At 38.3% G+C, this 18,568-nt stretch overlaps 1 protein-coding gene across 1 annotated transcript in view; it reads right to left on the reverse strand.

Annotated features, from left to right (window-relative positions):
• MYO1B (myosin IB) overlaps positions 1–18,568 on the reverse strand; it is a 179,305-nt gene that overhangs the window by 10,271 nt on the left and 150,466 nt on the right. Inside the window, exons 19-29 of the mRNA XM_049773173.1 lie at positions 18,472–18,565; positions 17,576–17,725; positions 14,535–14,603; positions 12,744–12,830; positions 12,405–12,491; positions 10,498–10,584; positions 6,303–6,377; positions 4,843–4,977; positions 4,030–4,136; positions 933–1,065; positions 389–541 (exon numbers count right to left, since the gene is read on the reverse strand). Of these exons, the coding sequence (XP_049629130.1) occupies positions 389–541; positions 933–1,065; positions 4,030–4,136; positions 4,843–4,977; positions 6,303–6,377; positions 10,498–10,584; positions 12,405–12,491; positions 12,744–12,830; positions 14,535–14,603; positions 17,576–17,725; positions 18,472–18,565 (1,177 nt within the window). The remainder of the gene's footprint in view (positions 1–388; positions 542–932; positions 1,066–4,029; positions 4,137–4,842; positions 4,978–6,302; positions 6,378–10,497; positions 10,585–12,404; positions 12,492–12,743; positions 12,831–14,534; positions 14,604–17,575; positions 17,726–18,471; positions 18,566–18,568) is intronic.

An 18,568-nucleotide genomic window follows, 5' to 3' on the forward strand; every position in this document is an offset into this window, starting at 1 on the left:
CTAAACCAGGTTTAATCCCCAGCATCCCACATAGCCCCTAAAAATAATGCCAGGAGTAATTACTTAATGCAGAGCCAGCAGTAACTTGAGTATCTCCAGATTCTTCCCCAAAACAACACCAATAAAAAGAATGAATCAGATATGGAATATTTTTAATTCAAGACCAGTTAAGATAGATGCAGTCTATCTATCAGTAAGTAGGTCCTGGTTAAACTCAGAACATTAAAAAATCCATGGGTAAAATTTATTATGCAGTTATTTTAGTATAGTTGTATTTTAAAAATAAAAACCACCCTCAAACTACAGATCAATGAGAAGTCATTTACTAAGCCAGTGCATAAAAATTAGAGAAAAGCATAATTAAAAAATTCTGAATACCAGATTTTACCTCTTTGAGATGAATGGCGAAGAAGCCATCATTTTGTGAGCTCATAGACACTTTGGTCACATCCACCAGGGGAACCTCTGACTTGATCTGACCAGACTTTTGATCAGCAAGGAGTAGATTATTATTTGTTAGAAGGAAAATCCGCGATGTGCTCTATGACAAAATTAAAAAAAAAAAAAAAAGAATGTAAAGCTAATGATACAAAAATATCCACAAAAGTCAGTGAATTTAGAAGCATTTCTTAACTTCAGAAACAGAGATTCTTTTCCAATATCTCTCCAAGACCATCTAAGAACATCACAAACCAACCACCCAAGCAAACAACCTACCAACCAACCATCCAACCAAACACAAACAAAGCATTCAATTTGTAAAAATGTTAAAGGCAAAGAAAAATTCCTAAGACTTAAGATAAGAGACAATAATTCCTCAAAGAGTAAATAAATGCAACCATAGTAACATCTTATTTTATCACTTAGGAAACCAATACTAACCATCCCCATAGATAATGCTTGTTACTGGTCTGAACTATTAGCATTTTTACCTTCCCATTAGCACGGTTAATTTTGTTCACAATTTCAGCAATGATAATCTTTTCTTCGATGGCATCTTTGAGTTTCTTATACTTGGGATTCTTGTTGATTTCCAGGTAAGCCCCTTGAAATGGTTGCCCAACACTAACGAAAAGAATTAACACATAACTTAAGGTTTCACACAGAAATACTATTAGAAAGAGAAAAACAAGCCAATTGATTCTGGAGTGCCTGACCATTTCAGACAAAATCCACTTGTTTGATATATTTGATACATTATACCTGCATGGCTCTAAAATGTAAGTTGGAAATGAAGCCTGAAACTCATTTCAAGTCTATTTCTGATGTGGTCATGCCATTTGGTAGGTAAAATTTTGATAAAGTCTTATCCTATGAAACAATCACAATAAAAATCATTTATAAGAACAGCTATACCCAAGTGTATGGCCTCAAGTGCAATCCCTTTTCATCTATTAATACCAAATTCAAGATGCCTATGAAGGATTTTATGAAAGCCTTTAAACATTATGTGGTAGTGGAAAAAATAAAGAGCACAAATCATTACAAGGACTTACTACACATTTTCCCCCCAATTTCTTGCAGGGAGTAGGAAAACCAATAGGCCTTCTGGGGAAACACTGTATCTAGAGCAACTACTTTAGGAGAAAACTCTAAAGTCTTTAACATTACACATAACTCATGTTCTAACTGGGCCGGATAGGAAAGAAGAAACAGCCTCTTCTAGGATATTGCTCTCTGGGGTAGAAGTGTTGCTTCTAGGGAAGCACTCAGAATCAGAAAAGTTTTTATCAAGAAACCAAATGTGGCAACACTGCACCAAGATATCCATTCCCCTAAGGACCTGTGCTCTGACCCTGTGAGAGCAGCTGCCTCAAAGAAAGCCAGAATTAAAAAAAAAAAAAAACAACAAACAAACAAACAAAAAACACAGGGGCTGGAGAGATAGTGTGGAGGTAGGGCATTTGCCTTGCATGCAGAGGGACAGTGGTTCGAATCCCAGCATCCCATATGGTCCTCCGAGCCTGCCAGGAGCGATTTCTGAGTGTAGAGCCAGGAGTAAGCCCTGAGCACTGCCAGGTGTGAACCCCCCCCCAAAATAAAACAACAACAATAACAACAACAATAACCCCTGCAGCTTTGTTCTTAGCTATGAAGTTCTGGCAATTTAAAAAACAACTTGAAATGTCTGTGGAAGATGTGGAGGGTGGAAGATATGTGAGAAAAAAAATCCATGTAGGTGATGAAGGTTTCACAGCTTAGAAGCTATAAAAGGCCAACACCCATATGCACAGTGTAGGAGGAAAATCCTTCCCCCTCTCGATTGCAGGAGAGTGGGTGTGCCACCATCCCTGCAAACTAATTTAAAAAATAAAAAGATACTGAAAAGGAGTTGGTATGAACATTCCTTTTAGTTATAGCCAAATATGCTTGTGATAATAAAATAAGATCTAAGAGGCTGAAGCTATTTCTTGAAACTGTGTTTTTCATGGCCAGGAAACAAGGACATGGGTTAGGATCCTGCCTTGTAATCGCCTGACCTGAATTTTATCCCCATCAGCATTTGACCTCCTGTATCTTGCTGGGAGTAGCTCTAAGGGTCTCCAGGCAGCACAGGCTGGACCAAGGTCATCCCAGCACCACAAGGCCAAGTAGCACCACTTCTTTGAGATCAAGTACTGCACAAATGGCCTGGCTGGCCAGGAGAGGCTTGAGGCCTCCAGGAAAACTTGCAAGTTACCCTCCCCAAATGTGTTTTTCTCCCTCCAATTCCTGGAAAATCATCCATGTGGCATGTTCATTAATGTTATACATTTAAAAGGTTTATAAAGAAAAGGTGAAATAAAAGTATTGTGCAAGAATGCGAACCAACAACATTGCTGTAGTGCTTACAATTTGGACAGTTTGCAATTAGGTGCTATGTCTGACTTAGGAAGAAAGGGCTCACAGGAAGTACAGCTAAGGAAATATGTCACTTAGTTACTTAATCAAATGAATCTCTAGATTTATGGTAGTGACTTATGTTTCTTTTCAGATTTAAAAGGGAAAAGTTTCACTTGTATATAAAGGCAAGAGTATAGCACATGTAACACATATGTAAGACACATGTAAGACAGTAAACATACCAAGCACATATTTATGTAATTTACTTTGGAGCCATTCAATGATATTTGATTTAAAAATCAAATATTTGAAAACTGTATAATCTGGGCCCGGAGAGATAGTACAGCGGTGTTTGCCTTGCAAGCAGCCGATCAGGACCAAAGGTGGTTGGTTCGAATCCCGGTGTCCCACATGGTCCCCCGTGCCTGCCAGGAGCTATTTCTGAGCAGACAGCCAGGAGGAACCCCTGAGCACTGCCGGGTGTGGCCCAAAAACCAAAAAAAAAAAAGAAAAGAAAAAAGAAAACTGTATAATCTATTCTTTTATAAACAGGTTCAAAGAGGGGTCTGAGCTGTGGCACAGCAGTCGGGTGTTTGCCTAAAATGTGGCTGATGTAGGCCAGACTGTGGTTCGATCCACAGGTATCCCATATGCTCCCAAGCCACTAGCAATTTCTGAGTGCATAGCCAGGAGTAATCCCTGAGCGTCTCTAGGTGTAGCCCAAAAACCAACCCCCCCCCCCCCAAAAAGGCAGATGCAAAGAAGACAGGGAAGTTAGGCACAGGCCACTAAGTCAGCAGACCCAGGGCCACTGTAGCCCAAAGGGGAACTGCACTTCAAATGTGCTCCCCGATTACCTTTTTATATTTTTCTTACAAATGAGGTTCTGATCTGGCTTGTTAAGTAAGGAAAGTTGGAGTAAGGTAAGTTGCATTATTTTTATTTTTAAATAATGATTTCTAATTATTGAGTGAACTATTTGAGCTCATGCCCATGCATTAAGACCAACACAATTCACTTCATTTCATTAAGGTATTCTAAAGAAGCCATTGACTGTGTTCATGTAAATTTATATTCAGTTGATAACAATTTTTAAAATTAAAAATCTTATGTATTATTAAAGTTGAACTAATAGAAGAGTCCTACAAGTGTATTTAAGAACTCATTAAAACAGTATTTTTTATGCACAAAGGAAATCCATAGTACCTAGAAGGGTATAATGCCTTCTTGTCCTTGAAGAGTTCACTGGCTTCCAGCTTCTCCTCATAAATAAGTTTCCTCTGGTCTGTAAACTGGTCTCTGTATTTTTTACACTGTGAGATGTGAAAAAGAAAAGATAATTTATATAAACAAATAACTACTCACTCTTAAATATGCTTAGCTAATTTTAACAGCAGCAAGAGTAAGAGTGAAAGCTTCTGAAACATTCCTTTAAAAAAAAAAATCAAAGGATTTGGTCTTTCTAGGTTTGATTTAATTTGATTGTTCTGGGTCTGATTTTGTTTGTTTTTAGGTGCCAGGAACTGAACCCAGTATTATATACACATGATCCATTATATACCACGAAACTCATTTCCAACTAACCCTGTCCTTTGTGGGGTTTTCAGAAGATTCAGTGTTAGAGAATGTAATAAAAACTACTGTTTGCTTTGCAGAATTTAGAATGCTTCCTTCAAACATACCAGGACCTTGAAGAGAGGCATGAACCCTATTGGGTGAACTGTTTCCTCCTTGATGAGGTCAGTCCCTCAGCATCCCACAGAACCAAGGTGGCCATAACTTTCAACTCTCAGTAGTGCTCTCAGTGTGCTCCCACCCCAGCACCTCTCTTTGCAACCCTGTTTAGGAGACAGCTCCATACTTCAAACTGCTTTGGATTCAGTGCAAGGTTCAAACTAAAGTCATTGGATAAGTCTCCTACAGCCCAGATCAAGGTGGTAAAACATCTGTTTTTGCACAATATCTCAAATCCTCAAAAATGTAAATCTTAGGAAAAAAAAAACAAGACATAATTTTTACCCTCCACAAATGGAAAATCCTTTTCAGCTCCTTGTGAGTAGAATCTAAGAATAGATAAGGTCTTGGTGGCCAATTCTTGTCTATCGGAGATAAGGAAGGCATCTTGTTTTTCATTTCCAAGAAGTATTTTTGTACCTGTGTTGGGATTGACATAATTCTAGATAAGTAAATTATTTAAGAAAAGTTATTTAAAAAAAGACATTATTTAATATAAATCACAAACACATATCAGTCTTTTGTAGAATTTAGCCAATTTTAGTCCATAAAAGTCTATGACTCATGGAGTTACAGGTACTACTGGGGAAGTCTGAACTCCATATTAATATTATATTACTTAATTATGTTAATATTTTATTAATTATCACACTAACATTATATTTTATTATATATTAATGTTATATTAATATTAATATCAAAACTAGTACTATACTAGCCAACAGCAGAGAACTATATTATTTTGTAGTCAGTCACAGGTGACTATTTTTAAATAGTAAATAGTTAAAATAAAAATCCATTTTCAGTCACATGAATTACATTTAAAAAGCTCACAGACCACATGTGACAAGTGTTTACTATAGTGTAGAGAAGACAGTCCATTTTTCTCACTGCAGGAAGGCTGATTGGCTAGCAAAGCCCTTGAGTACTTAACAGAGGCTAGTTACCCTAAGAGCTTTCAGTTGTCACTACACTGTCATCTTTCTAATACCTTCACAAAGTGAGTGATAGTGTCTCCATCTTACCAACAGCAAAATGAAGCACAAAGAAGTGAAATAAGCTGCTCTTAAGTGCTTCTTTGAGTGGGAAATCAAGGTGTCCATTCTTCACTACTATATTCATCTTGATGCAAGATAGAGGGATCTTGAGAATTCATTCTGTGATATAGTGGTCTTCTCTCCCTCACCCCTCAACTTACCAGTCTGCCAACCTTGCACTACAGCAGAAATGGGAGTTTAGCAGGCTAAGATCCAAGTGAAACCTCCCACTCCCACCCCAGTGGCCTATCTTGAAGTCTTAGGCTTAATGGCCTAGTATCAAGGCCCCTGGGAAGTGATTGGTAGATGTTCCATGAGGAGATTAGGGTCCTGATAATGGGAAACAGGAGAGTGACAATTCCTTTTGTACACCACCACCACTGAGGGAAGCAGAGTGAGGTCTTCATGAGGGGAGGTGGGGTCACACTGGGGTAAACAATGCTTATTATCTTCGTCATGCTGTAGTCTACTGTAACACCATCACAGCAGGAACACAGTGGCTTTTGGGTTAGACCATCTCCGAAGGCTAATTTGGTCAATCATTTGGTATTAATGACCCACACAAGTCTACCAAATTCGCAGAGTAAAAAGGTGACAATTAGTGCCACAGTTATGATTTAACTATTACCACAGAAATAAAAAAAAAGAAAAAATTGAGTTGATGATGTAACAAGTTAATCAAAAAATAATATGGTTAATTAAACTTACAATTCTCTGAAGGGTGAATTCATAAATTTTCTTTCCAGCATTGGCTCTGAAGAATTTCCGGTACTCCCTACGTACCTTTAAAAATCAGGGAAATAACAGTTAGGGTTTGGCCAGTAGATGACCATAAGGAGGACAAAACTCTATTAAAGAGAAAAATAGGTAAGATAAGTACAGTTCTAAGAACTTTTCTTGATGCAGCAAAATAAATGAGGAATTTTCAGATACTGAAGTTAGAGAAAAAGAAATTGAAATGCCAAATGATAATACAAAAAGTTTTGGATTTTTTTTAAAGAACTTCCTTTTTCTTTTTCTTTTTCTTTTTTGGGTCACTCCCGGCAGGTCTCAGGGGTCACTCCTGGCTACTACGCTCAGGAATCGCCCCCTGGCAGGCACAAGGGACCATATGGGATTCGAACCACCGTCCTTCTGGATGCAAGGCAAATGCCTTACCTTCATGCTATATCTCCAGCCCCAGGTTTGGAAGTTTTAAACAAATCTCCCTACCTAACATTTCTTGTTTCATTTTGTTTTGGTTCTGGGGCTACACCTGGTGGTTCTCAGGGATTTATCTTGGCTCTACTCAGGAACCACTGGGCTTGGGAGAACATACGGATACAGAGATCTAACCCAGGTGGGTTTCATGCAAAGCAAGTGCCTTATCTGCTATAATACCTTTCTGGCTTCCTAACTAGTTTTTATAAACCAGGTACCCTGAGGAGAAGCATTCTACAGAAATAGCTAAAAATTAACCAGGAATAAAATAAACTTCAAGGGAAATTAAATGAAGTAATTTTTCCTCCAAATTGTTCTTTTTTTTTTACATTTTTAATTATAATTTTTATTTTAATCATAGTGACTTACATAACATTCACAGTAATATTTTAGGTACATATTAACATTGGATCAGGGGAAAGACTGTCTAAAGAAATTCAGTTTCCCAAAGCTACATATGAAGATAAGACCTTAGAATTGCACAAATTACACACAAAGTGAATGTGACCAGCCCCCAGATACCAAAAAAAACCAAAAAAAACAAAAAACCTGAAAAGACTCTTAACTACCTTCCTCTTCCATTTAATTACATTAACTTTTATCATCTTTATTCCTACCTATCCTTAATACTAACACCACACTTAGGACACCACATTATTAGTTCAGTTTCCATCATTTTTTCCCTTGCTACATTGCTGTATTCATGCTGTATACTAATGTCTAAAAGCAATATAAATAACTGAGGGGTTTGCTGAATTAATCAAGGAAAAAGTAAGATTTTTATTATGATCTAGTTATCAATGGGTTAAGTTCAAAAGAATTAATCAAATTGATTAGACACTACCATTATGTATTATTGTCTTGTGTTCAGTTTTTTTAGTTTAACCGAATATGTTGAAAATATTTTGATAATTACAGGATGCCATAAATAAGCTAGCAACCTACTAATCAAGTTCATACAATGTTTCAACAAAGAACTTCAAAGAAGAATTCTAATACAGGTTTCTTTTATAGGATAGGTGCTTGTCTTGCATATAGCTCAGTTCAATTCTAAACACTGCATATGGTTTTCTGAGCACTGCTAGGAATGGCCAGAAGTACAGAAGTAAGCGCCGAGCTCCTACTGGCCCTGGCCCCCAAGCAAAATCAAAACTTTTCTGGAATCCAGCAACAGTGACACCCCTGTCCAATGTGGGAAGACCTGAACCTATGGCAGCCTTTGGAAGAACTGTTCAGGGTGCAGATGGCAAGAAGACCCATGGCTGCTGATCCACTTTCAATCTATCAATGTGACCGTCTGGCTCCTAGAGGCATCTAGGTGACACAGTCATTCGCTCTATGAATGATTAGTTTAAACATTTTCCATATGCTATAACAGAGATTTCTCCCTTTGATATATTTTTTTTTTTTTGGTTTTTTGGGCCACACCCGGCGGTGCTCAGGGGTTACTCCTGGCTGTCTGCTCAGAAATAGCTCCTGGCAGGCACGGGGGACCATATGGGACACCGGGATTCGAACCAACCACCTTTGGTCCTGGATCGGCTGCTTGCAAGGCAAACGCCGCTGTGCTATCTCTCCGGGCCCCCTTTGATATATTTCTTACATTACTGATGATCCTTTTTTTTCTTTTTTGGTTCTGGGTCACACCTGGTTGTGCTCAGGAATTACTGCACTCAGAAATTACTCCTGGAAGGCTCAGGGGACCACATGGGATACCAGGACAGAGCACAGGTTGGCCGCACACTGTGCTATCGCTCTAGCCCTGATGATCCATTTTTACTGCCGTTATAGTTTTGCCTGATTTTTGGAACCATTTTTGGATTTCACACTTAAAAGATTAGAAGGGACACATATACCAAAAAGTGGTATCTATGAATTGGTTCTGAAAATATAATAGCACAAAAAAGCAAATAAGAAAGGTTACATAAAAACACCCTTAGAAATATTCCAGAAATCCTATTATATTTAGTCAAAGATCATTATAATTAAATTCACAGTCATATGTATTTTGCTAGTGCCAGAACAGACTGCTTCTTCCAAGTAAAGTTACAGATAGTAAAATCCTGCTGACTGCATTCTGGCATCTAAAGGGACACAGGGAGTCATAAAAATTGACTTTAAATTCATTTCTACAAGAAGCAGCCAATTGTTTAACAGGCAAAAGTAACGCTCATACCAACATAATTCCCTTTACAAAAAAGCATAAAGCCACCATGTTCTTAGACTTCAAATAAATTCTTACTTTATTTCATAACATAATGGGTAAGGTATTTATTTTGGAGGATATTAAAAACAAAGAAGATATGTCTAGAATTCAGTTAATTTTTACATCTCCCTACACACTAAATTTTTAAATTTAAAATTGGTTTACCATGGTTTATAATACATAATAAATTTTGTTTATAGCTTGCTAGCAGATCTAGCTAATGTGAAAATATTTTGTAATTACATGTAGTTAAACTCAGAAAAATAAAAATAAACACGATACGGCTAGAAGAAGCAGTTAACAGAAAGCAAAAATACAGATGCAATGTTGTTTGTTTCTACCTTTTATGCATACTGGAATGCAAACTAAGACGTGAATAAAACGGGAAATAAAATTTCTACATTTGCTTTTAAAATGAAGCTTTAGAACTTGTTCAGAAATCTTGAAATAGAGCTTCTTCAATGCATATTTAAGCTACTTTTTAACTACTTCACAAATCACTTGATGATTATTTAGTATGATAACAAAAGGGCTGAGGTACTATAAAAATTTAGGCTAACCTGTCAGGGAAAAATGTAGATTGTCAAATAAAGTTTACAGATAGCATAAATGTTGTTCAGACTCGCAGTTAATGGTTTCTGGGATAATATTCAAATATTTATAAAAATACATTGTTCCAGCATTAAACTGAAAACAATAAAATAGGCCCTTAAGATAGTACAAGAGTTAAGGCAGATGCCTTGCAATGATTTAACTCCAACTTCCTCCCTGGCACCACATGATCCCCTAAGCCTTGCCAGGGGTTGCAGCTTTGGGTTGGTCCAAGAGACCCTTAACGCATCTGGGCTGGGTTTGGTAGTCCCTGGCATAGAAGGGTCTGAGCAACATCACAGTAACTATGAGCCCAAGCATCAAAAAGTCTGGCCCACTGAAAAAAGAAAAAAAAAAAACACCCTACATTATAAGGAATCTGAATCTAAAGGGCTCTTTATTCTGAAGAAAACACTGATTGTTTTCATCAAGAACTGTACATATACTGATGCAAAACCCTTTAGTTTCTATGCTAAAAAAAAAAAAAAAAAAAGAATGATGATTTCTTTGAGGAAAACTCTGCTCCAGGTGATATCATTGGAGCTAAACAGGTGGAGAAAATACTTGTCCTCTATGCTCGGTCTGAGTCATCAATTAAAAAATATCCAACAAAAATCTTTAGTCTTGTGAAGATACACAAAATAGAAATCAAAGAACAAAATGACTTGAGTGAAATCAGTTGCGCTGAAATTGCTTTCATTCTATTAGTAAAATAAATAGCACAGTAAAATCAGGAAATAGTGTGCAGATTTGTTCTCAAAAAAGGAATAAAACCAGTCAAGGTAACAATGGGAAATACGAGGCAGATCATTCATTAGCAAGCAAAATCCATCATTGACTCAAGGTTAGTAGGTGCTTGGCTTCATTGAGTTCACCCTGAACAGAGAGAAGGGGTTGAAGAAGTACCTTTAGTCCAAGCCAGTAAGCCCAAATGACAGCGACTGCATGCTTACGCCTAGCCTCCTCCTTCAAGCGTTTCAATTCCCTTCGAGCCTAGAATGTTTTAGATAGTAAATAAAAGAGATAGCCCAACGCAGACAGCACAAATGACCAGAAAAAGATACCCCGTCATCCAGAAGAGCCAACTCATGAACAGTGCATCAGAATGATAGCGGAACGGTGCATAAATCATTAAACACCCAAAGATCAGAATCAGATTGGTGCCATCGGCTGTATTTTAGTCTGTGAAGCTGGTTCTAGGAGGACAAGTGATGCAGTGAGTGAGATTATTATCCCTCTTCTGCTCCTTCAATTCTATTTTCCCCTTCTCCCCTACTACTTGTTCTAATAAGTAGGATGGAAGTTCTACTGCACCCTTCTGCTCCCTTACTAAAGCCTTAGAATGAGAGAAAAGTGCCATTCAATGTGTCACCTCATTCCTTTTGTGCCAACACAAGGTCTTAGAGTGCCAGTACATTCCAGAAAGTTTACCTTCAATTTGACATGGGTGGGTTGGAGCAAGCCAAGTTGTGCATAACCATTGTGAAATTTGGAAGAAACAAAAGTGGTTTCCCTGAATTTCCAACAAAACACAAAACTTAAAATTCATTCCAGTTGGAATATTAAGAGTCAGTCTGTGCAAAAATACACAGCAAGGGTAGGTCCCCAAATATACGAGTGGCAAAAAAAAAAAAAAAAAAAAAAAAGGAACACATGCAGTAAAAATCAGTTTCAGGCAACATTATTCTGAGCCATGCTATTTTAATAGCGAGGCATTGATTTTTCTCTTGTTGGCAGCCCTGAGACTGGTAAATGAGTTCACCCAGTGGGGAAATCCCAGGAATAACCATGTCTGAGACCTGCCTCTGCAGATAAGTTTTCCCCAGTTTGTTAACTGATCTGTTGCCTTTCACGTATTTTCGAGGGAAAGCACAGAATGAACAACTGGTCCGTTTTCCTCAAATGAAGGTATTCTGCAGACAAATGTTGCTTTGTCTTATTTTTTCTCACAGACAGGCCGCAAATGTCAACAAGGTAGTCTTGAAAGCAGAAGACTAGATTATTGGTCCTTTTGACGAGAATACACATTTTTTAGCAGCAATGACCTTTGGTTTTCTAAGTTCTCCAAACATCTAAAAATCTCATCCCTTGGGGAATGTAAAATGTTCACAGAGCCCACAGTTCTGCCTGGGGATTAGTGCGAGTATTTCAGGAGGCCTTTGTTTCTGAAAACAAGCAGCTGATGCTGAGATTCCTGACATTCTTCAGTGGCAATTATAGCTAGCTTTGTATGAACAGAGCTTTCTGTTAAATCACAGAAGACAATCAAAAAATATTTTTTTTGCATGTAACATTTTTCTGATAATAATCAATAGCTGTCCCCCAAACAATTACATTCAGGGATTAATATTTTGGAAAGCATGCGATAAAGGCATTTATCTTGTCAGCACATTGTAAAAGGGCAACTTAATCCTACTCTTCACAATTCCCAACATGCCCCCCCCACTTCCTCAACACACACACACACACACAAACACACACCCATGCATATGCACACACACCCCTCTTCTAGGAAACCACCAGTACATGTTGAGAGAAAATAAAAAGAAATGAAGCATGCATTCAAACAAGAGCAATTCTACTAAGGCCTCATTAGTAAGCAATTAATCCCCCGTTTTTGGCCGACACATGCTGAAGCACCTTCCATGCACTATTAACGCTAATATTTCTAGCTTTACTACATCCAGATGCGAAGACATGCACTAGTGTGAGCCATCATTAATTATCAATATGCATCATTCCCTGAAATACTAACAAAATGAAATAGTTATTGTGGATTCCAGGGTGGAGGGAAGGAGGTGCAGTTCAAGTACCTTAGATCCAAGCCAGTAAGCCCAAATAACTGCAATAGCATGTTTATTCCTAGCCTCCTCCTTCAGCCGGCTCAGTTCCCTTCGCGCCTGTGATGCATATGAAAAGGAGTGACAGAAAAGTGTCAGGCGAGAAAGGTTACTGCTGATTCCCAAGGAGGAGGAAGAGACACCAGCTATCACCACACGGTAAACGCAAGAGCGCGTGCCACCACCCTCACCAACTGTTGGAAAGAGCGAGAGGCCCATGCGTGCTCAGAGCTGAAGCCAGTGAAACATTTCTTGCTCCTCAATGAAGATCCGCGGTCCCCTGGTTTCTTTCCTCAGGGGTCTCAGGCCTACCTGAGTTCCATGCCAATAAGCTGCAATGGTGGTGGCTGCTTCCTTACAGCGTTTTTGATGCTTCAGTTCTCGCAGGATTTTTCGAGCCTGTGGCACAGAATTGCCCAGAAAAATAGAATGTTAGGCCTCAGAAGAAATTCACAGTGATTGAGAAAAAAAGTTGTTATATCCATAGGAAGGTGAACAACCAAGAGAGAAAAGCAAAGTGGATGGTGGGGGATGTGAATTTTTAGCCACTCTAAGAAGACAGACTTCTTAGACTGTCTTGGAAAGGAGGTAAGGGAGATATCTAAGTCCTTGGTTTTTAATCCTAGGTTGACAGACTGTGGTTGGACTGCAAGTACAGAAAGTTGGGAAACCACTTGTCTGCTACCGTGGTCCAGACAACTGGTCTATGGACTGGGATGCAGGATGGGTGAGAGTGAGTGGACAGGGCCTGAAAGGAAGGTCCATACTCAGACCAGCATAGCGGCATTCCAGGCAATAATAGGCTCCTGGAAGGAAGCTATCAGGTGATACATGCTTGTGTGTGTTAGATATCTGAAACAGTTCTTAGAATGGGATGGAAGATCTTCAGGAATCCATTGTAGGCCTTGCCACTGTTGTGAAACTCTAACCACTGGCATTCCAAAGGGAGGTTTAACATTTACTAAAATAAAATGATCTCACTGTTCCAAAACCAATAGCTGAAAGCTAATTTATGTGGAGGCCAGAGGACTCCTGGTTTGATGCGAAGTTTGATCCCTGTCTCTAAGATTCTAAATGAAGACTAAGACGCATCTATCTATATCTACGAAGAAAGGGCAGATGGTCATTACATTAACTATGCACGCGTAGATTTACATTCTGGCCTTTGATGGGATATAGCTACCAGGATCCTAGGTTATCATTTGGCCTAAACAAATGGCAATAGAGGCAAAAGATTTCTGACACAGGACTCTATCCATGTAAGGCCCAAAAACTACCTTAAAATCCATTCTTCAGAGTCTGCCAGCAGAAAAATGGCTAGACCAGGTTTAATGAAATATTTTAGACCTAGAACAGGAGTTCTAGAGGCCAGACAGTAAATATTTTTGGCTTTGCATATGATATGGCTGCTATTCTCTCTCCACTCACCCAATGCAATACTCTAACAGCCACAGACAAGATGTGAAGTAAACGAAAATGGCTATGCATTACTTTTATACACTTTGTATTTCATGAAGTAGTATTAGTTTTCTTAAAATTGCTTAGAAAACCCACACTCACATACACACACATACACAAAAATGGGCAGTAGGTTAGATTTGATCTGTCATCTGCAGTCACTGACCCCTCAAAGTTAACCCTGTCATGTAGGACTGGGAATTGGATCCACTACCATGACCTCTTCCAGAATGGCCAGAGCTAAGACTCTTTCCTTCATCATGGGACAGACAGACAGAGGGTCCTCAGAAATTACAAAATGGGGTGCTGCAGGCAACACTTGCCAGTATAGAGGCAATAGCGTGAGGCAGCCCTCTGAACTTGAGGTTCCCTAGCAAACAGGAGGCAAGAGGATATTGAAATCATGTAGTATTATTATTTCAAGAACTTCCTTCTCAGAGAACAAAGCACTTAAAAAGAAAACCAGTTAAAGGAAGCAGCCAAGATGTGGTTGCTAAAGCCCCAGCGTGGCCCATAATATTTATTCATTCCATCTGTTTACAGAGTAGGAGACTACCAGAGGCCTCCCTGCAGGGCAAGCGTAAGGACTATTCTTTTGAAGAACCTAAAATCACGAGTTCAAAGGCTCACTTCTTTTCTACTTACCTTCCAGCCTCGAGTATAAGACTGAATCAGGAGGGTAGAATGCTTTATCTGCTGATACCGCTTTTGTTGCTGTAGGATGAAAGGGGAAGATGTTAGTGGCTCAGCTTCTAGGTCTGAAATACAGATGCAACAGGGACTAAGAAATAGTCTATTGGCACATGGAATGAAACAACTCTCTGGAACTTCCTTTTTTTCAAGGGTGGGGCAGTGTGTTTGGGCCACACCTGGGAACGTTCACAAGTCACTCCTGGCTTTGCACTTAGAAATCACTCCTAGTGCTCAGGGAATCATATGGGGTGCTGAAGATTGAACCCGGGTTGGCTACATGCAAAGCAAATACCCCACCTGTTGTATTATCACTCAGGCCCCGGATCACTCATTTATAGCTCTGGGAACTAATATGTAAAGGAATAAATTAGCAAACAACCTAAATTATTACAGTTACCCAGAGTAGACCTCAAAGCTAAATAGAATTAAATAACTTGTAAGTGGCGCAGGATCCACCATGAGTAACAGATATTCTGTGTAAGGCTTTTGACAGTCATGTTAAGACACATGCAAAGAACCACTCACTGCACTTAGACTGCATCATTCCAAGTTTTACATTGGCTTTCTGGGTCCTCTCTTTGCTTTTTAACTGTTTTTGTTTTGGGGTGAATGGTTGCTTTTCATGGTGCCATTCCTCACCTTATTCCTTATAAGATCAGTCTTGAACATATGCAGTTCCTTTCAGTTTTGCTGCATTAACTCTGCTTCAAGCTGGGAACTCAGTTAACAAATATAAGTGAAGGACTATCAATCGACAAAGGTATTGAGCTTGTGCTCTGCATAGAGTCCTTGAATACAGAGACTATGAATCTAAATTCATCCAACATTCAAGGACTGGAAGTGGATACAAATCAAGGACGGGGAAACTGAAAGAGTATCCTGAGAAAATGACTTGTTTCCAGTCTCCAGTGAATATTACTTGCATTGCACTTATGCATTAATCAGAACTAATTTGCTAACTTCTTTATCTGCAGATACAAAAGCTCTAAACTGGGAGAAAGGGTACAGAGCACTTGCTGTTCTTGTGTTCTTTGGTTATTAATTTTTTCTTTCTCAATTTTCTGATGAAATGGCCTCTCCCTAAAGCTATTTCTCGGCTGTCATATATAAAGTCACATCCTGAGTCACAGTTCTCTTTCCTTCTTAGCACCCAGCACAATGTGTAATTGTTCCCATTATTTATTTGATTAAATGCATATTGTTCTGTGCTAGATATAAACACCAGGGGGTCAGGAATTAATTTCTTTTTGTTATTGTTTATCTTGCTATCCCTACATCCCATAGAGCAGCCTCTTTAAAAATATCAGTAGACTTCAAGATAGATGAATTCAGTTAATTCCTAATCATAAATCTGCTTAACTGTCTCAAAATAAGAAAAACTAGGAGGATTGGCTGTTTATTGGGCCCTCCTTTCTCAAATGAACAGAAAATATAGCAATATTATAAATCTGCAGAAAGGCCAATTATCACTCCACATATTGTCAATCAGATGACAATAGCTCTCTGAGCTTCTGTAGACTTTGGAGAAAAAAATGTGTTAATAATATGACTGAACAGTCTCAAATTATAACACTTGTATGGTTGATTATGTTTTTCTAACAGAGGAGGCAATTTTAATGGTATTATGCTAATTTTACTTTTATTTGAAGTGTCTTTTCTTTAGTTTAATTAGTTAAGTATAACATTAATTCCTACAACTAAAAAATAATGCACTAAAACAAAGTAAATGATGATATGTCAGCACAAATTATGCCCTGCTTACAGATATTTTCATAATAAAATCTCTCGATGCTGAGGAAAGATAAATGCCCTAAAGGAGATCTGATCATTAATTCATTTCCTAACTCACTTTCTTGTGACAGGAACAAAATTAAGATGTATTTGAGGAGCGTTCTTTTTTTTTTTTTTTTTTTTTTTTTGAGGAGGAACCACACCTGGTGGCACTCATGGATTACTCCAGGCTCTGAGAGTTCAGAAATTGCTCCTCGTAGGCTCAGGAATGGAAGGGTTGGAGAGGGAGAACAATATGAGAGGCTGTAGATGGAACCCAGATCCATCCAGAATCAGCAGCATGAAAGGCAAACGCCCTATCGCTGTGCTATCACTCCAGCCCAGAGGAGTATTGTTCTTAGCACTAAAATTTATTTTTTGAGGCACAATCTTGAAGGCCTGTCTATTCCTTCAAAGAAATATTCAGAATCAAGTGAGTAAAAATATTCCAAAAAGAAATTCTCAATTAAGTAAATATTAGTGATTCTGGTAATGAGGTGAAATACTAAAGAAATAGAGGGATTTAAAACTGTTTTAAGTCCTGAACTACGCTAGCATTCTAATGAATTTGAGTCATTTTTTACTCATGCTGCTACAATGGAGAACGTATTTTGAAATACTTATTCCAAAAATTTTGTTGATCTTACCATAGTCAAAAGGGTAATTGCCTTTTCTATTATGATGAGCAAATTCAAGATAAAAATTTCCCTCTGCTGCCATTCACTCATCCACCCACCCATTCATCCCATCTTTCCATTCATCCTTTCATTAAAGACATTGATATACTAAATTATTCTGGACAAAACCCCATCTCTGCCAAATTGTGACTGAGCAAGTTAGTGGTTTAATAACTTAATAGTTTCATCTTTAAAAGGGGACAAGGGTAGAGTTGGGGAAAGAATTCAAGTATTTATCACTTGAAGTGTAAAACATGCGAGAGGCCCCAACTTTAATTCCTGGTACTTGATGGTACCATGAACACTCCTGAGTATATTACTCATAGTACCCAAGTATCATACTGCTGGGTCAGCCATCACAAGGAGTAGCCCCGGGATCCCTGAGTACTATGGGGGGGGGTAGCCCCTATTAAAAATAAAGAACAAGAGTACACAGTTCATGAAGTTGTAGAGAGGCTTAAACAGGCAACAACTATACCATAGCATAGTTGCTAAATATGATTTGCAATCAAGCATCATCATTACGGATAAGAAGGCTACACTCACAGCGTATCTCCTGCACCAGGCAGCGATTACGATCTGGCTCTTTCTCATCAACAGGAAGTGTGTGCGGCACTTCCAGCCCCGGTAGATCTTCTGAATGAGGGTGGCCAAGTCTTCCAACCTTTGTTTTCTCAGGTCTTCTAACTTAAATAGCTAAGAAGAAATGATAATGCATGGATCAAAACTCTTCCCCAAACTCAGAGCAAACCTAGGAGATATTTTCAGGAGGCAAAATGTCCTGGGATTAAAGTCAATCATTTTGAGAGATTAAAAAATAATAATTATATTTTAATGAATGGGTTTAAGATCCATACTTTGTACTTGAACTGCTGACAAATCATGATAGGCCAGAAAAATAAGCTGAGGTCTACCTCACACTAGGATACAACTATTAATGGGAGAGAAACATTGGCCAAATTGCTCTTAATTCCAAGTGCTAATAAATTTATAAATTACTAGGCAAGGGCTATTTATAATTATACTAATTATACTTCAGCTTTTCATTCATCTCTAAATAAGAGTCCTACCTAAAATTATACTGCTAATACTTTTTCCTATACACCAAATTAATAGAATATAGCATAATAAGTCTTTCCTAAAACTATTGTATAACTCAGACTTAAAATATGGGCTAAATTTCCCTCATTGTGTATTCACATATTCTTTTATGACTTCATAAGAATTGTGAACTCTATTAGCACAAAGACTTTGCTATTTCATGGCAAAGAAAAGAGCAATCCCACCAATCCTTCTTTGTCCATTCCCTTGACATTTTTGGATAAACAAAAGAATATGACATTTGTTTCCATCTTCAGCAAAGTCATAAAGTTAAAATACTTTTAAGACCATGTTTATGTGACCTAATGAGAGTTCAGAGTGTAAAGGCTTTGATTACATACTGTTCTTGGGTTTCGGATGAATATCTTTGATCTACCAAAAGAATATTCTTCCACAGGAAATTCTAATTCATTAAAAAGAACCTCCACACCAGCTCTA

Source organism: Suncus etruscus, chromosome 5, assembly GCF_024139225.1.
Source record: "Suncus etruscus isolate mSunEtr1 chromosome 5, mSunEtr1.pri.cur, whole genome shotgun sequence".
Taxonomy (NCBI): domain Eukaryota; kingdom Metazoa; phylum Chordata; class Mammalia; order Eulipotyphla; family Soricidae; genus Suncus; species Suncus etruscus.